General features: G+C 47.5%; 1 protein-coding gene across 1 annotated transcript in view; it reads left to right on the top strand.

The window, feature by feature from the left end:
• CDYL2 (chromodomain Y like 2) overlaps window positions 1-27,503 on the top strand; it is a 543,748-nt gene that overhangs the window by 385,611 nt on the left and 130,634 nt on the right. The window contains exon 5 of the mRNA XM_086945095.1: window positions 19,424-19,634. Within this exon, the coding sequence (XP_086801221.1) occupies window positions 19,424-19,634 (211 nt within the window). The remainder of the gene's footprint in view (window positions 1-19,423; window positions 19,635-27,503) is intronic.

The following is a 27,503-nucleotide window of genomic DNA, read 5'->3' as shown; positions in this document are numbered from 1 at the left end:
ATCAGTCAGTATGGCAATTTTTCAACCTTTAAAGATGGTGATCTATGGCGACCCATGCGAAATTTGTTCTGCGAGACTGTTGAGTGCGTGCATCTGTCTGCGGAGGTGAATTAACAGTGATTGATCAGGCTAGCTCGCAAGCGGTTTTTCACACCAATGGAGCTCTCACGCAGCCATTTAAAAGGACTTGGTAGCCTGCTATTTTGATATCCTTCTGAAACCAGCAGTAGTTACATTGGCTTTAGAATGCAAGTTAATGAATTCATGAAATGGAAAAGGGAAGGCTAAAAGAAAACGGGAGAGAAAGAAAGGAAAGAAGAGAGCAGGGACAGGGCCGGCGCTAGGCTCATGGTGGCCCTGTGCAGGGAGCGTAGGTGGGGGCCCCGGAAGAGGGGGCCGGACCCTCATGGACATCGATTCGCCAAAATGTTATGGGTGACAAAAGCGACATGTCACTCCCTTTCACACCCAGTGACATCACAGGCGTGTCTAACCTTAGACTTTCGACGGCCTCTTATTTACTGCTTGAGGTGTTATGGAAAGAGCAAGAAATGGAGACAACAGAAAAGTAAACAAAGCTCCATGGGCCCTCTTTAGTTTCTGTTCTCTCTGTCAGCCAGTCTCTCTCTCTGTCAGTCTCTGTCAGTCAATCTCTCTCTCAGTCAGTCTCTCTCTCTGTCAGTCTATCTCTCTCTGACAGTCTCTCTCTCAGCCACTAAGTCTCCCAGTCTCTCTCTCTCCCAGTCAGTCAGTCTCTCTCGGTCAGTCATTCTCTCTCTACCCCAGTCAGTCTCTCTCTCTCTCTCCCTGTCAGTCCCCCTCTCAGTCAGTCTCTCTCTCTCTGTCAGTCTCTCTCAGTCAGTCAGTCTCTCTCAGTCAGTCAGTCTCTCTCGCAGTCAATCAGTCTATCTCTCTCAGCCAGTCAGTCTCTGCCTCTCTCTCTGTCTCTCTCTCTGTCAGTCAGTATCTCTCTACCTCAGTCAGTCTCTCTCTCTGCCAGTCAGTCTCACTCTAAATCAGTCTCTCTCTCTCTGTTAGTCAGTCAGTCACTCTCTTAGTCAGCCAATCTTGCGCTCTCTCTCTGTCAGTTTCCTAGCCAGTCAGTCTCTGAGTCAGTCAGTATTGAGTCTCTGAGTCAGTCAGTCAGTCTCTCTCTCTCTCAACTCTCTCTCTCTCTCCATTCTCTCTCTCAACTCTGTCCACTCCACCTCCACTGTCTCTCCACTCTCTCTCCACTGTCTCTCTCTCCACTTTCTCTCTCTCTACTCTCTCTCCACTCTCTCTCCACTATCTCCCTCCACTGTCTCCCTCCACTGTCTCTACTCTCTCTCTCCACTCTCCCCCCACTCTCTCTCTCCACTCTCTCCACCCTCTCTCCCTTCACACTCTCTCTCTACTTTCTCTCCACTCTCTCTTTCTCTCCGCTCTCTCTCTCCCTCTCTCTCTCCACTCTCTCACTCCACTCTCTCACTCTCTCTCTCACTCTCTGTCTCACTCTTTCCACCCTCTATCTACTCTCTCCACCCTCTTTCTACTCTCTCTCCACTCCCTCTCCACTCTCTCTCCACTCTCTCCACACTCTCTCTCTGCACTGTCTCCTCCACTGTCTCCCTCCACTCTCTCCCTCCACTCTCCCTCCACTCTCTCTCCACTCTCTATGCACTCTCTCTCCTCTCTCTCTTCTCTCTCTCCCCACTCTCCACTCTCTCTCTCCACTCTCTCTCTCTTCTATCTCTCTCTCCTATCTCTCTCTCCACTGTCTCCTCCACTGTCTCCCTCCACTCTCTCCCCACTCTCTCTCCACTGTCTCTCCACTCTCTCTCCACTCTCTATCTCATCTCTCTCTCTCCTCTCTCTCTCTCCACTCTCTCTCTCTCTCCACTCTCTCTCTCTCTCTCTCCACTCTCTCTCCACTCTCCACTCTCTCTCTCCACTGTCTCTCTCTCCACTTTCTCTCTCTCTCCACTCTCTCTCCACGCTCTCTCTCCACTCTCTCTCTCCACCCTCTCTCCCTCGACTCTCTCTCTCTACTCTCTCTCCACTCTCTCTCTCCACTCTCTCTCTACTCTCTCTCCACTGTCTTTCTCTCCACTCTCTCTCTCCACTGTCTTTCTCTCCACTCTCTCTCTACTCTCTCTCCACTCTCTCTCCACTCACTCTCTCTCTACTCTCTCGCTACTCTCTCTCTCCACTCTCTCTATACTCTCTCTCCACTGCCTCACTCCACTCTTTCTCCACTCTCTCTCCACTCTCTCTATCCACCCTCTCTCTCCACCCTCACTCTCTCTCCACTCTCTCTCTCTACTCTCGCTCTCTACTCTCGCTCTCTACTCTCGCTCTCTACTCTCTCTCTCCACACTCTCTCTCTCCACTCTCTCCCACTCTCTCTCACAAAGTAGTGTGCGTTCCATGGGCATCCGCAGAAATGTTTCCGGGGGGGCGCACATTTTTAACTTCATCTCCATCCCCCTTGCACCCTTCTCCCCTCTGCCTTGCAGCACCCTTCTCGCCCTCCCCCTTGCACCCTACTCCCTCTCCCCTTTGCACCCTTCTCCACCTCCGCCTTGCACCCTTTTCTACCTTGCACCATTCTCCCCTCTGCCTTGCACCCTTCTCCCCTCTGCCTTGCACCCTTCTCCCCTCTGCCTTGCACCCTTCTCCCCTCCGCCTTGCACCCTTCTCCCCTCCGCCTTGCACCCTTCTCCTCTCTGCCTTGCACCCTTCTCCTCTCTGCCTTGCGCCCTTCTCCTCTCTGCCTTGCGCCCTTCTCCTCTCTGCCTTGCGCCCTTCTCCCCTCTGCCTTGCACCCTTCTCCCCTCTGCCTTGCACCCTTCTCCCCTCTGCCTTGCACCCTTCTCCCCTCCGCCTTGCACCCTTCTCCTCTCTGCCTTGCGCCCTTCTCCTCTCTGCCTTGCGCCCTTCTCCCCTCTGCCTTGCACCCTTCTCCCCTCTGCCTTGCACCCTTCTCCCCTCTGCCTTGCACCCTCTCCCCTCTGCCTTGCACCCTTCTCCCCTCTGCCTTGCACCTTCTCCACCTCTGCCTTGCACCCTTTTCTACCTTGCACCATTCTCCCCTCTGCCTTGCACCCTTCTCCCCTCTGCCTTGCACCCTTCTCCTCTCTGCCTTGCACACTTCTCCCCTCTGCCTTGCACCCTTCTCCCCTCCGCCTTGCACCCTTCTCCCCTCCGCCTTGCACCCTTCTCCCCTCCGCCTTGCACCCTTCTCCTCTCTGCCTTGCGCCCTTCTCCTCTCTGCCTTGCACCATTCTCCCCTCTTCCTTGCACCCTTCTCCCCTCTGCCTTGCACCCTTCTCCCCTCTGCCTTGCACCCTTCTCCCCTCTGCCTTGCACCTTCTCCCCTCTGCCTTGCACCCTTCTCCTCTCTGCTTTGCACCCTTCTCCCCTTCTCCCCTCCGCCTTGCACCCTTCTCCTCTCTGCCTTGCATCCTACTCCCCTCTGCCTTGCACCCTTCTCCTCTCTGCCTTGCACCCTTCTCCTCTCTGCCTTGCAACCTTCTACCCTCTGCCTTGCAACCTTCTCCCCTCTGCCTTGCACCCTTCTCTACCGTGCACCCTTTCTACTCTCTGCCTTTTGCCCTCCTCCCCTCTGCCTTGCACCCTTCTCGCCTCTGCCTTGCACCCTTCTCCTCTCTGCCTTGCACCCTTCTCCCCTCTGCCTTGCACCCTTCTCCCCTCCACCTCGTACCCTTCTCCCCTCCACCTTGCACCCTTCTCCCCCTCCCCGTTGCACCATTCTCCCCTCTTCCTTGCACCCTTCTCCCCTCCGCCTTGCACCCTTCTCCTCTCTGCGTTGCATCCTACTCCCCTCTGCTTTGCACCCTTCTCCTCTACCTTGCAACTTTCTACCCTCTGCCTTGCAACCTTCTCCCCTCTGCCTTGCACCCTTCTCTACCGTGCACCCTTTCTACTCTCTGCCTTGCACCCTTCTCCCCTCTGCCTTGCACCCTTCTCCCCTCCACCTTGCACCCTTCTCCCCTCCACCTTGCACCCTTCTCCCCCTCCCCGTTGCACCATTCTCCCCTCTTCCTTGCACCCTTCTCCCCTCCGCCTTGCACCCTTCTCCTCTCTGCCTTGCATCCTACTCCCCTCTGCTTTGCACCCTTCTCCTCTCTGCCTTGCACCCTTCTCCTCTCTACCTTGCAACCTTCTACCCTCTGCCTTGCAACCTTTTCCCCTCTGCCTTCGACCCTTCTCTACCGTGCACCCTTTCTACTCTCTGCCTTGCACCCTTCTCCCCTCTGCCTTGCACCCTTCTCCCCTCCGCCTTGCTCCCTTCTCTACTTTGCACCCTTCTCTACCTTGCACCCTTCTCCTCTCTGCCTTCCACCTTTCTCCCCTCTGCCTTGCACCCTTTTCCTCTCTGCCGTGCACCCTTCTCCTCTCTGCCTTGCGCCCTTCTCCTCTCTGCCTTGCGCCCTTCTCCTCTCTGCCTTGCGCCCTTCTCCTCTCTGCCTTGCGCCCTTCTGCCCTCTGCCTTGCACCCTTCTCCTCTCTGCCTTGCATCCTACTCGCCTCTGCCTTGCACCCTTCTCCTCTCTGCCTTGCACCCTTCTCCTCTCTGCCTTGCAACCTTCTACCCTCTGCCCTGCAACCTTCTCCCCTCTGCCTTGCACCCTTCTCTACCGTGCACCCTTTCTACTCTCTGCCTTACACCCTTCTCCCCTCTGCCTTTCACCCTTCTCCCCTCCGCCTTGCTCCCTTCTCTACTTTGCACCCTTCTCTACCTTGCACCCTTCTCCTCTCTGCCTTCCACCTTTCTCCCCTCTGCCTTGCACCCTTTTCCTCTCTGCCGTGCACCCTTTTCCTCTCTGCCTTGCGCCCTTCTCCTCTCTGCCTTGCGCCCTTCTCCTCTCTACCTTGCACCCTTCTCCCCTCTGCCTTGCAGCACCCTTCTCGCCCTCCCCCTTGCACCCTTCTCCCCCTCCCCCTTGCACCCTTCTCCTCTCTGCCGTGCGCCCTTCTCCTCTCTGCCTTCCGCCCTTCTCCCCTCTGCCTTGCACCCTTCTCCCCTCTGCCTTGCACCCTTCTCCCCCTCCGCCTGGACTCCAAAACGTAAGCTGATCACTTCCTTCAAACAAAATAATTTTGACCTAATAGACAAGCTTTTTATTTTTAGTAAATGCATGGCAGGTGCTCTACTATCAGTTTGCAGTTTTCATCCAGTATCCATATGTACTCTGGCTATACAAGGAAAGTGCCACCATCCCAAGCCAAGGATACACACTAAATACTAAGAACTACCAACAATATATCGGCCAAACAAGGGTGGGCAGAGAGCACATCACCCTCACATGCATTCATGTTTTAATGAGGTTGCTTTTCTCTCACAATAAAATTAATGTTTGTACAAATGCCATTTTGACACCTCTATGTGCTGTACATAACGATTGTCACTGTAAATCAGCTTACCGAACTCAGAGGGAAGGTTGACTTGGTACACCGAGAGAATAACAAATGACTCGGAGGACTTAAACAGATGTCAGGGTGAGCGTGAAACGGACTACGCTAAAGCAAGCAATTAAAATTGTATTTTGTTTAAATGAACCATGACTTGTCGGAAAACACAATTTCTATTATGTATAAAAGTTCCTAAAAATGTCACAGTGATTACAAACTATATTACACAGGCACGTATGTTGGAGAAAGGACCTACAGGCTGTCTGAACAGCCTGTAGGTCCTTTCTTACTCTCTTACTTGCAGGCCCGTTATCCCATTCCACCGAGACCTCGGTTTCACCTTTCAACAATAAAAATACACTTACTCACTGTCTCGTTCCTTGTCCCAAACTTGGTGGCTGAGGAAGCGCTTCTGCATCTGGAGCGTTCTTTCTAATAATTATAATTCACCATGGGCCAACCTGTGCACAAGCACATAGCAGAACACTGCCTCTTTGCCACATGCCAGCTCTCCACATTTGCCGAGGCCCACTCAAGAGGGGTGTGCAAATCGCTTTCACTTTCGCAATGTTAGACATGCATAGTCGAGCCAGCTAAAATCATCCAGAAAATGTAAGCATGCTTTTAAAATGCTGATGTGGAAACACAGAGCCAGCTTCAACATTGTAATTGTGTCTTTAGATAACTTGTAGGGGAGGCAGGGAAGCAGTTTTTTTTAAGGGTGCCACAATCACATTAAGAGGTCCCCAGCCCATGTAGGCCCCCAAACCCTGACAACCCCCACTCCCCCAACCCTCACAGCCCTGGCCTCCTCCCTTCTCAAAGGAATAGTGCCCTGAGGAGAATGCACTATCTCAGGGCCCCCACCCCCTCCTCTTTCTGGGCCTGGCTCGTGGCTTTGACTGAAGAGAAACAATGGAAGTTGATACTTTGTTTCTCTTCAGTCAAAGGTCAGGTCAGCAGCGCAAGGAGCAGGAGCAGGCTGCAGACAGCAGCAGCTGCTTCAGAGAGAGAGACACAGCTCTCTTCCGGAGGGCTCATCTGAGGGGGCCTGCCAAATCCTGCCAGGGGGCCGCCTGGCGGCCCCTGGGGTTTGGCGGCCCTGTGCAGGTGCACAGTTTGCACATGCCTAGGGCCGGCCCTGGCAGGGAGGAGGAGGACTGCTATGAGAGAAGGAAAGATGGGAAGAAAGGTGAAAAAAGAAGAAAACAGGTATTAAAATGTATGAGTCCGCAAGAAGTGAGCGAAGAATAAAATATTGAGAATACAATGAAAAAAAAAAAGAAGGAATGGGATGAATCGTAGGAAATGGGGAGAAATGCAGTATATTGGGTAAATGACTGGCTTTTTAATATAGGCTCTAGCCGTCTTCTCCCGATCTGACTACGTGGATGTCACGTCGTCTCGCCTGACCCTTTTGGGACAGGACAGGCGAGCAGGAAGAAGGAACAGGAAGTAGGGCAACAGGAAAAGGAATTAGCCTGTAAGTCAGTCTGAGGCTGACAGGGAATAAAGGTAGACGTTCCTACAAAGCCTCTGTCTCGGTGTGTTTAATTGTGAAGAGTGATCCTGACAATGGCGACGAGGGTGGGATACTCCTAAACCCCACTAACTACAACATCACTCAGCCAACCAGAGTGGCCGACCACCGAGCCCAGCAGCCTGTTTTGCCGGCGGCGCAAGAAAACAAAGCGCGAGGAAGAAGCTGCCCGCATCCGCGATCAAGGAGCGAGGGTGAGTCACACCCGGCAGTCTCCCCTGCGACGCCAGACCCAAGCAAAGGCCCAAATATACACGGCAGCAGCGTTAAATAAGAAGCAAGACGTCCCGCGCGGCGGCCATCTTAAAGTCAGGCGCCGGCGCATACATAACCCACGAATTCACGATGGCGGCCATCTTGGGGTCAGGCGCCATGTATTAAACAACACCCCCAGTCAGAGTAAAAGAGCGCGAAAGTCGCGCAAAGACGCAGAAAGGCCCAGAAACCTCCTTAGAAGCCTGCAGCCAATGCGCAACAGACCAAACCTGCCAGCCACAACAGGGAACACGTGCAGAGACGCAGAAAAACCGGGAAACTTTCTCAGGATCCCACACTCACTGCGCAGCAAGGTAAATTCGCCCACTTTCGAAGGGGATACCACCGATGTCCAACCCACCTCCTGATAGCTCATCTGGAGGGAGTAACACTACAGGCCCAGCTCCACAAGCAAACACAGGAGGGCCGTCCAATCCGGCCGACGCACCTACCATGGCCAACAACCCCATTGGAGCCTCGTTCATGCGCCAACCTCAGCCACTACCTCTAACACCAGGCAACAGCATGGGCCCAACGTGGAAGCGTTGGAGTGAAGATTTTGAGGACTATATGATAGGTTCCCGGGTGGAGGACTCCAAACAAAAGATAGTGGCGCTGAGGAACCTGATTGGTCCAGACATTGCGCAGATCATTAAAGAATTACCTAATGTAGCGACCGCCACCTATGATGAAGTAAAACTCGCTCTTGACAGACGATTCCTCCACAAACGCAATGTGGATTACGAAAGACACACCTTTCATCTAGCCACTCAAGAAAAAGATGAGTGCATGAGTGACTTCATCATGCGCATCAGAAGACTAGCACAGTATTGTGACTTCGACAACTTCAAGACAGAAGACGCCTTGAGACTCCGCATCATTGGTGGATGTCATTCTGAAACCCTCCGTCGACGACTTCTGAAGAAACCATACTCGCTGGAGGAAATCGAGGAGCTAACTCGGATAAACGACCAAGCGGAAGACTATGCCAAACGAATGGGCACGCACAAATCTGACCAGAAGGACCACGCCCTACGTGTTCAGACACACAGATCATCTAAGTCATCCAGACCGACGTCAAGCTCCCACAAATCCCATACCTCCCGGAAAACGCCGTCTAAAGGAAGCTCACGACACTCCAGATCCGCCAAGTCAGCGCCCACCTGCTACAGATGTGGTCAGGACTACCCACACTCAGGACAGTGTCCAGCAATTGGCCAGCGGTGCCATCGATGCGGGAGAGACAATCACTTTGAAGTGGCATGTCAAGCCAAGCAGTCAACTCACACTTCATCGACCAGAGGCCGTGACACTCGTCATCGTGACACCCGCCACCACGCAAGAGCCATTAAAGGGAGGGAAAGTCACTCCTCCAGCTCGTCAAATTCCAGCGTCCAATCCGCCTACTCCAACCAGTCAAGAAGTCGCTCTGAGAGCACTCATCGGACCAGGCACCACGCAACCGACTCATACCGGTCACGCAGGGACACATCCAGTGAGTCTTCCTCATCACGCACCCCAACATCTCAAGACAGCGATGAATACATCTGCGTGGTGTCTGATCCTGACCGTCTAAAACGATACCCGAAGCTGGATATCCTGATAGGAGAACATCCTGCAAAATTTGTCCTGGACTCAGGGGCTTCGCTAAACTACATCTGCGCTCTTGAATATTATAACATGAAACAGAGGCCCAAGCTAACACCTGCCGCCGTCCGCATCTTCACGTGGATGTCACGCAAACCCCTACCATGCCTAGGCCGATTCCACACTACCCTTACCTTCAAAGACCGGACGGTTGATGCATACATCCATGTGGTAGAGGGTCCAGATGTAGCAGACTGCCTTCTCAGCCTACCCACGGCAGAAAGACTCAAGCTGGTAGAACTCCTCTACATGACGGAAGATGCTCCCGACATCGTAGCAAAATTCCCGAACCTCTTCAAGGGCCTCGGGAAACTGAATCACTTCAAAGTAAAACTCCATATCAACGAGAAGGTGACACCTATCGCCCAACATCACAGAAAGGTGCCGTTCCACCTCCAACAGGCCGTTGATGATGAGTTGCAAGACCTACTCCAGACTGACATCATTGAACGCACGTCAGGACCCACGCCATGGGTGTCCCCAGTCGTGGTGGTCCCCAAGAAAGGACAAGACAACAAGGTCCGCCTGTGTGTCGACATGCGCGCACCCAACACCGCCATTGAGCGGGAACGCCATCCTGGGCCGCACATCAGTGACATGATCACGAAATTAAATGGCGCCACTGTATTCTCCAAACTCGACCTTAATAAAGGTTACCACCAACTGGAGCTCCATGACAAATCGAGATACATCACTACGTTCACTACGCACCAAGGCCTGTTCCGGTATAAACGCCTGAATTTCGGCATCTCCTCGGCCGCCGAGATTTTCCAGGAGGCCATCAGACGGGTCATACAAGGCATCCCCAACGCCTTCAATTATAGTGACGACCTGCTAGTGTTCGGCAAAGATCAAACTGAACATGACACTGCGCTGGACAGGGTCTGCCATGCGCTGTTGACCGCAAACCTGACCCTCAACGCCAGCAAATGTGAATTTCACAGAGACACCTTGAAGTTCTACGGACACATCTTTTCCAAAGAGGGGATGCGACCGGATCCCGAGAAGGTAGTGGCACTTGCAGACACCCCAAAGCCTCGAGACGTGAGCGACCTTCGCTCTTTCCTCGGCATGGCAAGCTACTGCGCGCGCTACATTCGCGACTACGCCACGATCAGCTATCCCTTACGTGAACTCACTCGCCAGGGACAACCATTTGACTGGACTGACTCGTGCCAACAAGCATTTACCACCATCAAACAAGCTGTTGGGTCCGCCACAAATCTGGCATACTTTGACACCAAGAAAAAGACAGAAATCACAGTCGATGCCAGCCCAGTGGGCCTGGGCGCCATCCTGGCACAATATCGTGATGACTCGGATCAACACCACATCATTGCGTACGCAAGCCGCAGCCTCACAGACACTGAAAAAGCCTACTCACAACCGGAGGAAGAAAGCCTGGCTGTGGTGTGGGCGTGCGAACACTTCCACTTGTTCGTCTATGGCAAGCACTTCATGATCATCACGGACCATCAGGCCCTCATAACCATCTTCGGAAATCCTAACGCAAAGATGCCACCGCGCATCGAACGGTGGGGCCTGCGCCTGCAAGACTACATTTTCACAATCATACACAAACCCGGTAAAGCTGAAAACCCAGCTGATTTCATGTCGCGCCATCCCCTGGCCGGGGCCCGGACTGACCTATCTGTGGCCGACGAATACCTCCACTTCGTCGTTGACGCGGCCTGTCCATCCACAGTCCCCATTGCCGCAATGCAAGAAGCATCCACGCTCGACCCACTCATACAAGCTGTCATGGCCCGCATCCGCACGAACTCCTGGAGGGATGTGAAACACTCGCCGCAAGACTCTGACCACCTGCGCCAAGATCTTGCCGCGTTCCAACGAGTGCGTGACGAACTTTCCATCAGCGACAATGGTCTTCTCTTGCGAGGGGGGAGGATCGTGATTCCACTCAACCTGCGTCAAGGAGTCATCAACCTGGCACATGAGGGCCACAGAGGCATCAACGCGACCAAGAAAGCCTTGAGAGAACGCGTGTGGTTCCCCACACTTGACCAGATGGTAGAAACAACCCTGAAAGACTGTATGACCTGCCAGGTGGTCAGTCGGGAAGAGCCTCCAGCACCATTACAAATGTCAGACCTCCCGGAAGGGGTATGGCAGCAAGTAGCAGTTGACTTCTTCGGACCACTGCAATCGGGACAATACATCATTGTCATCATGGATGAATATTCCCGATTCCCCTTTGCACATCTAATACCATCCACTCGAGCAACAACAGTAATCCCGGTGTTGGATGAAACCTTCGCTGCATGGGGCATTCCGTTGCGCGTAAAAACAGACAATGGACCGCCATTCAATGGACATGAATTTGCAAATTTCGCAACCCACCTCAACTTCAAACATAAGAAAATCACCCCATTATGGCCACAGGCAAATGGCATGGTGGAACGATTTATGGGAACACTCAAAAAGGCGATCCAACAGACCGAACTAACTCACAGAGATGTTCAACAGACACTAAATGAAGTGCTAAGAGCATATCGAAACACACCACACAGCACCACTAACCAGTGCCCAGCCACTGTGATGCTAGGAAGGACACCTCGAACCCGACTACCTATGGTGGACTCCGCACCTCAACAGCGGCATGTCACTGTCGATCACAACACACTAGTTGAGATAGACCACAGAAACAAGCACAGAATGAAGACATACGCGGACCAGCGTAGGCATGCCAAAGACACTAACATCCAAGAAGGAGACTGGGTGATCGTCCGAAGTGATCGGCGTGCCAAGGCAGACAGCCGATATCTCGACATTCCCTTCCAAGTTGTCAAAAAGAAAGGAACCATGATTACGGCCAAAGCAGACCACAAACAGATAACGAGAAACATCTCACACTTCAAGAAATGCAATCGGAACACCCGGCGAGAAACATCGTCGAGTCAAACCTCAAGTGAATCTCACAACCAAAGTGACAGCAGTGACCAAGGCCCTTACAGTCCGGCCAGGACAGTGGAAGTCACAAGCCATCAGAGTCAAACGTCAAAGCGAGAGAGACGTCCTCAACGTCTCATCAGGAAACCTCGACGACTGGTGGAAGAAATGTAGTAGAAGTAAGACTCTGTGAAACAGGGGAGATGTCACGTCGTCTCGCCTGACCCCTTTGGGACAGGACAGGCGAGCAGGAAGAAGGAACAGGAAGTAGGGCAACAGGAAAAGGAATTAGCCTGTAAGTCAGTCTGAGGCTGACAGGGAATAAAGGTAGACGTTCCTACAAAGCCTCTGTCTCGGTGTGTTTAATTGTGAAGAGTGATCCTGACAGTGTGTTCCTGGGCAAATCCCTTTAGGCCGGTTTCACAGTGTTTTGGTACACCTAAATTAAACGAACGTGTGCAAAACGAAAAAAAGAAATCGGATGGCAGAAATTTCCTTATCTTAATTAACAGAATTAGGACAGTGGTGTAACACAAATTAATGGGAGCCCTCCTGCAGAATGTGAGCAGGGGCCCCTTAGTTTCCCATTTCTCACAGACAATCATTGGTTTTGAAATGCATCGTGCCTCCTAAAGGGCTCAGGGGCCCCTGAACAGTTTGGGGCCCCACAGGTGCTGCAGAGGCCTGCGTTACGCCCCTGAATCAGGATCAGAGGACGTTTTCGTACATGAAACGGACTTACCATTGTGAGAATCAACACTCCACCAAGGTGTTAATAAAGATCTTGATATAAGTACAGAGAATTTAAAGGTGTACTGCGACACAGATACTACACCCAACTTACCCAGTATAGTGACAATTAGTAGAATTTTTACATGTGACCGCGGTTTGGGTTCAAATCACAACCTGACTGGGATAAGCATTAGAAAATTAAATCTGCCAAGTTGAAGTAATGGTCCTTCGTGTGCAGCACAGTAGCATTTCAACTTCTGGCTTCGCAGTTGGCTTACTAAGTTACAATACTTTGTTTGTACCTTTACTTGGCTTTGTTTTGTATCCTGTGTGACTATGGTTTCTGACATGGATCACTTCATTATAGAGGCGAGTAAAGTTGTTAGATCGGAGTAGGGGGAGCCAGAGAGCCTGGCAGCAAGATGGCCGCTGCTTAAGAAGGCTCTTGTGGAGAAGTGTGGCTCACTGGTTAGAGCAGGCAGACCCTGAAGCAGAGGTCAGACCCGGGACCAGGGTTCAATTCCCGACGCGGCAGGGTCTTGAGCTCAAATGTCCATGGACTCGATAATTCTCGCTTCGGTGCCTGACCTAATCATGGGTGCACACTCTGCAACTCTAGGCATTAAGGTTGCTTAATCTCCACAACGCCCCCCCCCCGCGGCGGGATGCCTGGCTTTCACCTTGGGGATGCCCTGTAGGGGCTATCTCACAGGGAAAAGCCAGGACGGGTTCCCAAGGCAAGCGCGGAGATACCCCTTCGGGGGTCGATTCAGGCGCTATATAAGAAACATAATAATAATAATAATCTGCCAACCGATATCACAATCTGACGATTGTCGGCGGTATTTGGGCATGAAACTGGCTGTTTTCTCACTGTATGACTGGTTTATGAGGAGGTGAAGTTGATGTTGTCATTTTGGTGGCTCATCAATGTCTGTGGAGGCAAGAAACTGCATGATTGAAATGCAACCTGACGTGCGGGCCGCCACATGTCTCTGCGGCCGGGGCCCTATGTGAGAGGGTGAGCGGTTGACGGTGCCACATATCCTGCACATTAGAGGAACCCCTGGTGTCTTGACTCTCCCGCCTGGGCTGAAATTATCCTACAAGGCTGTGTGGTGGGCTGGCTGGCTCTGCAGAGGTGAGCCCATGGTGGTGAGTGCTGGTGCTGGGAGCAGGCTGCTGGAGCCGCCGGAGAACAGAGTAGGAGTGGAAGCTGGCTCCCCATAGTTCAGCAGGGGTACTTTGTCCCAGACTGTGTCCTCAGGCCTCAACCGCTGTGGGCAACAGCAGTGCTCTGATTGGACACGGTCCTTTGTGAGGGCTCTCATGGTGCCAGCAGTTTGCAGGAGGTAAAATAATAGTGTGAAATGTATTTCGGAGCCCAACAAAGGTGATGAGGATAATGATGAGTATAGTGGTAGTTACAACAAATATGACCTTGTGATGAATTTGACGAGTAAGTTGATTTTAACTATTAACACCTTGGCTGCTACAGAGAATCTCCTGCAGTGCTGGGCCCCTATGTAAATGGGTGTGGTCGTGACGGAACCATTCCGTCATCAGCACAGCCCAACCGTGACTGATGACGGAATGGTTCCGTCACCAGCATCGAAGGGGTTAATGATGACTGTACTAAATGTAAGCCAGTGTGTTGGATGAGTAGCGGGTATAGATTTTAAGATTCTCGGAGATTCTGGCTCACCATATACCATTATAAATGAAGAGATGTGGAAGGAAAAATGTATAGGGAAAATTGTTAGTGATTTATGTGAACCTGATATACAGCCCCAAGGATACATCGGACAGAAAATTGATTTGTTAGGTAATAGATGGCTCACATTCAGATTCAAAGACAGACAGAAACATGCCAAATTTTATGCGGCAAAAAGAGTCCTCCAGTTCTTGGCTGGTTTGACCAGAGGAGGTTATTCATCATCCGGGATCCAAGTAGTTCTGATTATTATTATTATTATTATTATATGAAATTTGTAATGCGCTCAGCTTACCCGGGGGCATCCCGGCGCAACAGACCAAGAAGGAGGAACTCGATAACTCACTACTGTGGAAACAAGTAGGTTTTAAGAAGTTTCCTAAATATTAGGATCTTGTGCTCTGAGCGAATCTTAAGGGGCAGAGAGTTCCACAGAGATGCCACCTGTACCGAGAAACGCCTGCCCCCAGTACGAGCTCTCCTGACTCTCGCAGATTGCAAAAGATGTTGCTGGTCTGAGCGCAAAAGGCGTGGAGGTTTATAAGGACGGGCCATATTAAAAAGGATGGGGGGGCCTTTGCCATGTAGAATTTTATGGGCCGTACACAACGCCTTGAATTTCACCCGCTCCTTAACAGGGAGCCAGTGAAGTGCTTTCAGGGCCGGGGCAGCGGACTGCCTTCTAGGGATCTCCATCAAAACTCTGGCAGCTGCATTTTGCACCTGTTGGAGGGTTTTAAAGGTGGCTTCAGGGGCACCAAGAAACAGGGCATTACCAAAGTCAAGCCTTGAAAGGATTAAACCACGCATCAAAAGCTTCTTAGCTGGATCCGGAAGCAGTGGGAGAACCTTTCGGGCTGACTTCAGTAGACCGAAGCAAACCCCCGCGGTCTTTCTGGCGTGGGTCCTGAAGGACAGATCTTCCTCCAACCATACTCCCAAGGACTTGATCTCCTTCTTGGGAGATGGAGGGTCGCCAAGAGACCGGGGCCAGCAGCTGGCAATGATGGAGGGACTGGAGTTGCCCAAGAGCATCAACTCAGTTTTTCCTCCATTGAGCTTAAGAGCCGAGTTGGACATCCATTGGTAGACATTAGCCAGGCAGTCATGCAACAAGTTGGGTTGTTCCGCCAGCTGAGTGAGGCCCACCACCAGCTGAGTATCATCAGCATAGCTGATGATCTTCAACCCCGAAGGGGCTACCACTCTTTCAAGTGGAGTCATATATGCGTTGAACAAAGTAGGGCTCAACGATGAGCCCTGAGGGACTCCACATTGAAGAGGGAATAGGGAAGACTGCTCTGCCCCTTCCCAGACTTGGTAGAAACGGTTGGAGAGAAAAGATCCCAACCATTTCAGGGCCGTCCCTGAGACACCTACCTCTGACAGGCGTTGGAGGAGCACCTGGTGACTCACGGTGTCAAAGGCAGCACTCAAGTCCAGGAGGATCACTGCCACTGATCCTCCAGTATCAAGAGTGCTCCTTGCTTCCTCCACTACCGCCAGCAGGGCTGTGTCCGTTCCTTGGCCGGGACGGAAACCAGTCTGGGAGTCTCCCAACAGGTGGTTGGACTCAAGATAGTAAGAGAGCTGATGGTTAACCAGCTTCTCGGCGATTTTAGAAAACCCCGGCAGAAGCGAGATAGGCCTGAAGTTGGTCAGATTGGCGGGATCCAAGCCTGGTTTTTTCAGTAAGGCTTTTACTACTGCCCTTTTCCATCTCTGAGGGACTATGCCACGAGAGAGAGAGAGGTTGACAAGGTCAGTGAGCGGAGCTGACAGAGTATTGGCCACAAGTTTAAGATGTTTCAGAGGCACTGGATCACTCGGAGATCCACTCTTCATCTCCACCAAGACCTTTGTAACCTCCTCCTCCGAGAAGGGGCCAAAAGAGACAAGTTCGGTCGGGCAGCTTATTGGGCCAGTAGCCGGCTCAGAGATTTGAGGCATAGCGGGCAGAGAGGATAGGATTGTATCTATTTTAGAATGGAAGAAACCAGCCAGTTCTTCACATTTGTCTTTAGGATTAACGTGCACGACTGGCGGAACCGGGGCTTTCAAGAGTTCTTTAAAAATTTTAAACGATTCTCTTGGAGAGTTACTTGCCCTCTCAATCCTATCACTAAAGAAAATCTTTTTTACATCCTTCAGTGCACTTTTGTATTTTCTCATCTCTCTTTTATAATTAGCCCGGCTTTCTTCCGTCTGCTCTCTCCTCCAGGCACGTTCAAGCCTTTTGCAAGATGTTCTGCAACTCCTAAGTTCCGGAGTATACCAGGGGACAGACGCAATTCTTCTCTCCCTGATAAGCCTCCTTTTTTTAGGAATCAGTAGATCAAGAGAGTTAGTGAGCCAATTAGCCAGGTGTTGATCAGCAATATTGGGGTCATCTACAGGGTCAGGGCGAGTTATCGCTAGCTCTTCAACCCAACTGTCAACCGGCAGCTTCGACCAGAGTCGTTCCACAGTGTATTGTCTAGGCACGGGATCTCCCCGGTTCTTCAACAACCAGCTGAAAGGAATAAGGTGGTGATCCGTCCAGGGAAGGGCCAACATCTGGAGGGCTTGCAGGTTGGCAGTATTAGCAAAAACAGCGTCAAGCTGATGACCTCTGTTATGAGTGGCTCCCGAATGAGCGAGGTGAAGATCGAGAGCATCAAATGAGCTCAATAAATCTCTTGCCACCACGTCATTGGGGTCATCAAAGTGAAGATTAAAATCCCCAAGAAGTACAAAGTTGCATGAGGCAGCGGCTAATGGAATGATGGCCTCAATATTAGAGTCCACAAAATTCCCCAGCGCAGCAGGAGGGCGATACAAAAGGAGGCCGGAGATGGAAACGGAAGAAGATATGCCAAGGGAGAAATGACAGCTTTCAGTGTTGGTAATACCGCAGTCTACAGCTTTGCACACGAAAGTATCTCTATATACGATGGCCACTCCACCCCCTCTCCCATCCGGCCTATCGAGATGGAAAATGAGGTAACCCGGTGGGAGAGCATTGACAATATCGGGACCCGAACACGTGGTCAGCCACGTTTCCGTCAGGAATAACACATCCAGACAGTGGTCCAAAAGGAGGGAGTGTATTTCTATCGCGTGACAAGGCAGTGATCTGCAATTAAGCAGGGCCATAGTGAGTGAGTTTAAAGCCACACAGTTATTAGACACAGGACACCCAAGACAGTGTTTAAAGGCAGTACCCTCAACCCAATTATAATGGCAACTAGGCAGTTTAGTCGCGTGAAGCGAGAGCAGAGAGTCTCGTGAATACCTGAGGGGGGGGGCCAGAGGTCTAGATGGAATGAGCAGAGTGGTATGCCCTGAGCCCGTCTGGGCCCGGACGGGCACAGACGGGCTTGACTCTGGCGAAACTCCGGCGATATTCCGGCATCCCCGCTGCGCGTCTCCGCTGCGCGTGGACATGGCAGCTTTTAAGCCCTAGTCGCCTCCTAGAGAGAGGACTAGCGCGTGCACCCTCTTCCCCAACCAAAGATGTCCGCCAACAACCAACAAACGAAGGCGAGGGACCGGCAAAGAGCGGTGATTCCAACAATTTACAGTGCGTGTAAGAGGATGCAAATACAATTAGGCATGTGCCAGCTGATTTCACAACAGGGTCAACAATTTTAATTAAAAAGTACAAAAATTACGAAAAACGAGTAATTTTAAAAAGCTCAAGAGAGCAGCTAGCAAGTCAGCATGGAGTGGAAGCGCTGTATGTAATGCGCTAGTGGTCAAGAACGAGCTGCCTGATTTGTCTGCTTTTAAGCCCTAGTCGCCTCCTAGAGAGAGGACTAGCGCGTGCACCCTCTTCCCCAACCAAAGATGTCCGCCAACAACCAACAAACGAAGGCGAGGGACCGGCAAAGAGCGGTGATTCCACCGATTACAGTGCGTGTAAGAGGATGCAAATACAATTAGGCATGTGCCAGCTGATTTCACAACAGGGTCAACAATTTTAATTAAAAAGTACAAAAATTACGAAAACGAGTAATTTTAAAAAGCTCAAGAGAGCAGCTAGCAAGTCAGCATGGAGTGGAAGCGCTGTATGTAATGCGCTAGTGGTCAAGTCAAAGTGGTGGATGAAGGATTCAAAGTCGCAAGGGAGATGCTAAGCAAGTTTTCCACAGTTTTCTGTACAACCTTGGGCAACTTAGGAGGATTTGTACACCGCATCATTCCAAAAACTAATGCTATTCCCAAGGTGCAAAAAGTCAGAAATATTCCCATCACTATAAGGGATGAGGTTGCAAAGGAATTACAGAAATTATTTGCAAATTAAATTATTTAATCTATTGGTCAAGTTAAAGTGTGATTAGTGAATTTGACCCCTCCACTGTATTATATTATTTTTGTCTTTTATTTACGATTGTTTTAGCATAGATTTTCTATCTTTTTTATTTTGAAAGCTAGTCAAATTATTTTTTATTATATATTTGGAGTTATATAATTTCTTTAAAATATTTATATTGTATGTGCTCTTTCATCATATTTATTATTTAGTATTTGTAATTGTTAGTTTTTCTTATTTACTTTAATACTTTAGTGTTTTTTTAAATGTGTAATATATTTAAAGGTAATATATTTTTTAAGGTTAATATAATGTTTAATGCTTAAAAGGCAATATTATTTGATACTTTTTATGATGATATGGGTGTATTCCAGATCTTTGTACTCCGATATTTGTGTCTTCAATATTTTTGTTCCCAATATTTTTGTTGGTAAATTTGTTTTGCCAGTAATATTGCGTCTTACAGCTGCCACAAAGAAGTACTCACTCATTGCCTTGTAACATCTGGTCTGATCGCATAGCACTCTGAAAACCTTTTCTATTTGATTTGTACTAGCACAGTACATAAATAAATTGAAGAGATTAGCTAATATTTAAAAATGTATCATATTTTATTGTGATGTATTTAAAATTGACCCATAAAGGTGTGGGTCAAACTTAGCAAGATGAGTATCTTTGGTTTGTGCAGATTTTGTAGCTGGTGCCACTCCGAGAGAAGCTGCTTCTATTTAAGTTTATATAATAATTCAATTTATTGTATGATAATCAGATATATATATTTACTAATGTGCATTTGCTTTTCTACTAAGGGCCTGTGGTTGTTTTGACAATGTGAATTGTGATCGGTTTTGACATTTTGTGGCCCAATTGTTGAAACACTGAATTATTTCTAATTATTTCCTTTTCCTTTTAGGGACTTTGTGACCGCTTTTATTCAATTTAAAAAGCCTATAGTTGTTGCTATTAATGGACCTGCCCTTGGACTGGGAGCGTCAATTTTGCCACTATGTGATATAGTGTGGGCAAGTGAGAAGGCCTGGTTTCAAACGCCATACGCAACCATTCGACTTACACCAGCGGGATGTTCCTCTTACACATTTCCACAGATTTTGGGTGTTGCCCTGGTAAGCAAAGTTTCTACAGACGTCCACATTTTTCATAACATGAGGAATCTTAGGATTTGAATGGAATGCAGCAGCTAACAACATTGTGTACACATTTACTGTAATACTTCAATCTTAGCTGTGGAATCTAGAGCTCTCTAAGTCCATTTGGGCATCATGGCGCACCACAGACTCCATAGACAGTGTTCAAAATACACATTTCTAGCATATTTAGAGTCACTTGTTCTTCTTAACAATTGATTTTGAGCATAGTGAAAGAAAAGTGTCATGCCTGTAGAATTTTACAATCATACATTGATTAAGTTAAGTTTCAACACAGGTGAATAGTATTATATAAGTATATGTGAGAGTTTGTGCGGTTTCTAATGGCATGAAGTGTGAATTTTACATACAGAAACTGCTGTGGTTGATTTAGGAAGAGATAAGTCCCACAGATAATGGTGGTTTGCAAAAATGTTCACTGATTAATTAGTTACTGTGCGTTAGCTCTGCTTGTCTAATTATCTATTATATCTTTAGCTCTGCTTGTCTTATTATCTATAAATCTATCGTTTTTTTCTACAAATAACCGCCCATCAGTACTCTACATCTAAAGTTTAATGAAAAAGCAAACATTTCGTGCAACTAGCTGTCCATTGTTACTTGCCATTCCAAAGAACATTGGTCACACCCTGCACTCCAGCATCAACATGATGATGTCATTAGGAATAACATATGTGCTATCATCAGTTATCAAGTACTAAATAGCGTGCTACAGAATTTAGTACCAAATATATCAATAACCAAAATATTGGCAAGGTTAGTCTCTATTGGGAAGAACATGTTTAATACTCTTAACTCACTTGCTGATATATATATATATATATATATATATATATATATATATATATATATATATATATATATATACACATATATTTTTTTTTTCAAAACAACTGCCCAAAGCATTCCAGGATGCACACCCAGCTGATTCACCTTGCGGTTTATTGATGAAGGCAACCAACAGCAACAGTTCGGTCTCAAGTATGTGCCGACGCGTTTCGAGGCAGTGAGCCTCTTCTTCTTGGGCGGTTGTTTTAAAAAAAAAAATATATATATATATATATATAATATTTTTTTGCCTGATACGTGTGTGTGGAGTTAAGAATACTAAATCTGTACTTCTCTATAAATACATACCTTGGTGACATTTTACTCTTCAGTATTTTTGATATTCTCTTAGTTGATATTCTGACATTCAGGCGTGTAAGTTGCAATGTCAGCTTTGATGTCATTCCCAGGGTCACAATCCCTACATTTGGTTGAGAGTGTGGGCAAAAGATTTTAAGAATGCATGTCTACCTAAAGCAAGAAGAGAAGAAGTTCTGATGTCCTGGAGTGTTAAGTTGATTAAAGCTTTCAGTGAATAAATCAGGTTTTAGTACTAATATGTTTTAGGCTAAGATGATATTTTGTGTTGTGATTATTTGTATTCAGTGCATGGTTACAATATAAAATACACTGATGATTATAGCACTGTCTTCTGAGAGACCCGATGCTTTGAAAATAACATTAATTCAAATTCTTCACCCCTATTTCAAGTCTATTAAACAGGTAGCGTCTTATGACAAATCTCCAGAAAACATTGACTTAGCTCTGCTTCAGACTGTTTTTTTCTTGATATGTGTGGTACACATGTTACAATGTGTGTATAAATCAGATGTTCTAAACTGTGGTGGCCAGCACAGATTGGTGGTGGGGGGGTGGGGTGGGGTGGGGAAGAAGGCAGGGGGGATGGACGGGGCGAGGAAGGGAGTGCTCTGATTTAAGTCTAAAAACAGTAAATGGAGAACGTGGCAATCTGTTGCAAACTAAACCTTACACAAAATGCTTAACATGCGAAATCAGGTGACGAAGAAAATATCTTTCCACTACCTCTCCTGATATTTTGATAGAAAGGATGGCCTAGCTGGTTGGAGGCAGATTAGAGTGTGTCGTGGGCAGAAGTGAACGCAGTGGTGGCCGGGCCGGGGAGGGAGGTGTACGGGGACGAGGTGTAAATTAAATTAAAAATATCAACTTATCTCCTCACTGCATTCCTCGTTGCGTCTCTCCATTGGCTGGAACAAGGCACAGGAGCACCCAGACTGAGGCTCCCCTGAGCATTGGAGCATTGTGATTGGTTGAAGCGCCATACCACGGTGCTCAGATGGGGACAGGGAGCCTGGGCATGTTCTCCACCCAGGCTGTAATGCAGCCTCGGTGGAGAACATGCTAAGTGCACATGAATGTTTGGCCCATCCCAGAGGGCAGGTCAAACATTCATGCGCACTTTAGGGAGTGCAACCACTCCTCCCTGCTCTGTCAGCAGAGCAGCCCTACCCTCTTGGCCGCCTGCCATAGGCAAAAGAAAATTTTATTTTTGCTTCCACTGCTGAAAAGCAGTGGGGCGATGCTCCTCCGCCTTATCGGAGGAGCTGCCACTGGTTCTAAACAAAGTGAGCCTTTCAGCAGTGAATGCACTGGGTGTACCTCTCACATGCACCTTTCATGGTCCAGAGCCAAAGGCAAATATCCCATGTCTAATGCCTAGTAGGCGAACATACAGCACAGCCACGATGGCTGCATGCTATGTGAAGTACATATGAGCTCACACCCATTGAAAACGTTTTATTGTGCAATATGTGTACCACTATGATGCTCTAAATACAGCTTTTAGCTTTCGGCTCTAGGTCATGTGTGCTTTGCTTCAGTTGAACACAGGACATGCCGTGCACTGTTTCCCTCTTGTATACTCCCCACATGCCGTTCAAAAGAGTGCTCCATCCATTAAAGTACATGTTTGGGATACACAGAGTGCCCACACCGTGGCTGTATTCATTGCACAATCCACTTGCACATTACACATGGTCTGCGGCTAAATGGCTTGAGTTATGCCTAGTGTATACATGCTCCTTAGAAACCCTGCACTCATTAGCTAAAGACCTTTATGGTTAAATATGGGCGCCATTGGCATATCGTTCTTTTTTTGTCTGCCAAAATGCCCTCCTTGTGGTTAAAGTCCAGCACTAATCTGTAACCAAAGAGTCATCAGTAACAAAATGCTCTGAGCAAGTAGGGTGTCACATGTCATCATCATCCTCTCACAGTGTGCTCTTTATTAAGGGTGTCATGGCATGTCTGCTTCTTGTGGTGCTGTATTTCTGTGTTCCATCCACATGAGTCATTTGAGATATTATTTATCATAGTCTAAAGGATGCCTAATTTGTGTTAATCGTCAATGATAAATGATATGGATTCATACCTGGTGATCCAGTCATAGACTGACAACACGTCACCAGCATTGGTTACTTTGTTTGGCTTTACTTAAAGTTTTTTTTGCCTCTTTTCTTTCTACCATGCATAGTTAGAAACTCATCCAAGGTCGAGCTACTCAGCTGTGTCCCTCAGAGAGGAGACCAATTTGCAGGCATGCCCAGTGATCTGACCTTTGTGTTCCCTCTGCTTTGCCTCTTTTCGGTCTTGTCTTGAAAATATTCCACCTAGCATGGTGACCCCTACATTTGCAGAGTATGGACTTATATTTGTTTTGTCTTCAATCAAAATCAACTCTTTAAATACAGTTGCTAAACTTGTCAATATTTTTCATTACTTCTCTCTAATTATAAGACAGTTCTGTGGAATAGATAGCCATTTACCGCAGTGTTGTCAAAGGAGGCACCAGCATTTGATGAGTCAGTGTGTATTTCTCTGTCAGGCCCATGAGCTGGCAAAACCACAGCAGAAACCAGGACAAGTATTCATGGAGTAGGGGATTCAGTCCATTAAAATGATACCCTAAGAATTCTGAAGTAATCAGAAAGTAGCTGGAACTTTAGATTCGTAAGTTACTTTATTTAAGTTAAGATGTTAAGTAATAAGTTATAATGATAACCCCATCAGGAGCAGCTGTCCTGCTGCTCAGCCCTCACCCAACTGACATTCATAACACACTCACATTCCATTCATCCAACATTCCACAACTCATGCATTCTAGCTGAGCAGAAGGAAGATATAAGATACAACATATCTTCCTTCGTTGGGAAATTTAAAAGAATAAAATAACACATTGACAACATGTGTTTGGCTCAAATTTCTACCACGGTACTCAGCTGCTGTTATTTATGTACCAGCCACACCGAGGCTCGAAATTTAGCCCCCGAACCACAATCCAATTACAGATCAGCTGTAGTTGAACCATAGGAAACACTGGAAAGTCTTTCGCCCCTGGGTTATCTGATCATGGCTCGATCTTTGCTCCTGAACATCCGACCCAACAATGGCAGGAAATAAGCACGGACTTCTCTCTGAGGCCCGATTTTTGCCCCCATACACAAATAAACGGCAGAGCGGCAGTCACTAATCCTACACTCTCCAAATGCTCACACTTCTCTCTGAGGCCCGATTTTCGCCCCCGATTACAAATAAACAACAGAGCTGCAGTTATTAGACCTTCACTCTCCACCGAGGCTCGACTTATCTTTGCCCCTGAACTCCAATCAAAGTACAATTCAGCTGATTTTAAGCTCTTAAATTATGCCGTTCTGGCACACCTGGGTATTAGGGCGACCAATGGCAAGGTCACTGATGGGGTTCTTCCTTTTTGTGCCAGACAACATTTCATACATTAATATGTTAGCAGTTAAAAGTCATTTACCTCGAAATTTTTCTTTTTCTAAAATATTCTGTTTCTGTCGAGTTTCATTTCCTTCAACTTTTACCTCTCTTCACCATTTCAGTCTTTTTCTTTAAAAGTTGCACTCGTTGATTCTTCTGACAATAGTCACCAAATGTCGCCAAATGAAGTAATCAGAAAGAAGCTGGAACTGTAGATTTGTAAGTTACTTTATTTAAGTTAAGATGTTAAGTAATAAGTTGTAATGATAACCCCATCAGGAGCAGCTGTCCTGCTGCTCAGCCCTCACCCAACTGACATTCACAACACACTCACATTCCATTCATCCAACATTCCACAACTCATGCATTCTAGCTGAGCAGCAGGAAGATATAAGATCCAACAAATTCATGTGAACATGCCATGGGCATAGATTAACTTTATTTGAGTATTTCCTAACAAATTAAGTGAGGTTTACACTTGTTGCATCCCTCCAAATTAATAGGATATTTCACAACATTTCTCTGACTTTGGTCTATTATGAAATGCTTTTTTTTTTAAAGAAGACCACCTGGCAAACAATTCTGTATCCTACAAATAAGTCTTTGTAGTTAACATTGAAAGATGACTGGAACACCCTTTTCACGAATCCTACTGGTGGAAAGAGTTAGCTTTACAGCTAAATCATGCAAAAACTTCAAATGCAGTCATGAAGAGGCGGGAAAAAATGAACTGGAGATAGTGCCCAGACTGGTACCACAAAGGGCTATGCAATTATCTGAAAGTTGATTTAGTACGAGGAAGTCATTTGAAAGGTATTGTATTTGCCAGACTGTGGAAGCTGGTAATTGCGAGCAGCTTGCCAATGCTTCACTTTAGACATGGTGATATTTAAACTATTGTCTAAAGTTTCATCAATTACCTAATTGATAAATGTGTGGAAATGATGCAATCCAATATTTATCTCTGCAGCCCATCTTTGATCGCACATTTTTTTTTAAGCTGAAGTTCGAGAATTATAGACTTGAAGCGATTTTAAAAGTGCATTTTTCTACACTCTGAATCCTGTCAGCATTGTTATACTTAAATTATCTGCTAAACTGTTTTGCTTGAAGAAAAACAATTACCACTATCCAGACTCAAAGCTGCCTCTTCTTTATTTTGACATTTCAACAGAGGAGATGGTTGCTTTCCTGACAAATATTTGTTTGTTAATGATATGTCTATACTACAAATACAAATACAAATCCCATTAATCTAAAGCACTCAGTACTTTTTAAGGTTAGCAAGTTAGGTTCCTCACTAAATAAATGGACTAAATTGTTTCGTTTTAGATCTGGCTTGAGAGCAAAACTGCCTACAAGACCTACTGGTACCAAAAATACAGAATGGGTGTTTGCTCTGCTCAGAGAAGATCTCTCTTTCCTCATGCTGTTGGCTGTTTAATTCATTATTCTGTCTCCTATGGAGTGATTGCATTGTGATACATTTAGGAGTATTTTCTGTTTCTAAATACGCTTCATCACATATAAAAAAAAATATATTCTCTCAGAAGCTTTGTTCCTTCATAGAGAGTGACCCCTTTTTGTTTTGTTTTTCATTGCTTGGGATTCAAAAAGAAGACTTGTCTTGGGAAGGCTGAAAATAGATTTCTACGTGGTCTACATCGTCTGGGACCCGAGACCCCCATGGCCGCATTAAGGATGGACCTGGGCTTGAAGACTATCGAGACAATGTTAGCACTTAAACCAATTCTCTACTGGGTACGAATATGGACAAAACCCAGAGATGGTCATCTACCTAATAGCCTTGCATACAATTTGGTTGAGCAGTAGCTCGAAAAAGCTCCCATGGTTCAGTCACATCTCAAGTACGCTATCAGCCTTAAGTTGTTCAGAAATCTGGACTAATCCCACGTTAAAAGACCCACTCAAGTGCTCAATTAGTTAAGGGCAGTTTTTGGGCCTGTATGAAAGCAAAGCAGGAGGACGTGCTCTCATGACTCCCTTCATGCTCATAGACCCACCACTCAATTCGAAATGTACATGACTGGCTATTTCCAGAACTGAAAAGGTTGTTGTAGGTAAGGTTTAGGCTTGGCAAACGCCAGTCAAGACCTTCAAATTGCCAGTCAAGACCTTCACCAAAACCTGGACCAATAAAGCCGAGGTATCAGCTGCCTGCAATTATAACCAAGGAAGAGACAAAACTTTATTGTACTGTATGCTACTTTGCACCAAGTCCTTGTGTGCAAGAAGACTGTACTTACAACCCCTTTTCATTAAATACAATATACGACTTTTACTAATAAGCATCCATTTTTACTCAGACAAACCCATTTTAGCAACATTAGGATAATGAAAGACAGGGGAAAAACATAACTTTCAAACCTGTACCATGTAGTTTGCATGCATCTCTTTGATGGCAGTTCATAGCTCACTGTGATAGATTCGTTGCGATTGTAAGGTATGAATTGCAAGTAACTAAAGGATCTATGTGACAAACCAGTAACCCACTGAGCTATGCACTTTACAGTTCTGTGATCTGTATGGTACACGTTCTTTGCATGCACATTAACCCCCTGCATTGCATTAGATGAGTCAAAACTACCAATAGAAAAAACTCTGATCTCTCTCCAGCAGGAAGATAAACCACCAGAGATAGTTATCTTGACACTTTTATTGTTAATAATAATCTGTTGGGCCCATTATTTTGCCCCCTTTTTTAATGAGCTATATCATACGAATCAAATTCCGGAATAATGGAACGGCAGCATTTTCCGAACAACTTTTAAAAGGGGCAATCCATCAATACCAACAAATTATAGACTCATAGCACTAATAGATTTGAGGCGAAGCTTTACGCATCCTGTTTACTTGAGCAGCTTAAATCATGCATATAAAACAGCGAGGTAGGAGAAGGATCTGCCACCTGAGGTTGTTCGATGGATGCGGGGGATGGCGGCGAGGGCGAGGCTGGCGGAGCGGAGCTGGTGGTGAGGAGTGTGGAAGCTGAGTCTGCTGTTCAGGTAGGCTGGTCCGGCATTGTGGAGTGCTTTGTGTGCGTGGGTGAGGGGTTTGAAGGTGATCCTCTTGTCGATGGGGAGCCAGTGTAGGTTTCTCAGGTGGGGGTGATGTGGCTGCTGCGGGGGACGTTGATGATCAGTCGGGTGAAGGCCTTTTGGATGCGCTGTAGTCGTCATAGGTGTTTTGCTGGGATTCCGGCGTAGAGTGCAT

Source organism: Lissotriton vulgaris, chromosome 12 (genome assembly GCF_964263255.1).
Source record: "Lissotriton vulgaris chromosome 12, aLisVul1.2, whole genome shotgun sequence".
In the NCBI taxonomy this organism is placed as follows: domain Eukaryota; kingdom Metazoa; phylum Chordata; class Amphibia; order Caudata; family Salamandridae; genus Lissotriton; species Lissotriton vulgaris.
This window is presented reverse-complemented; position numbering and strand designations above follow the sequence as displayed.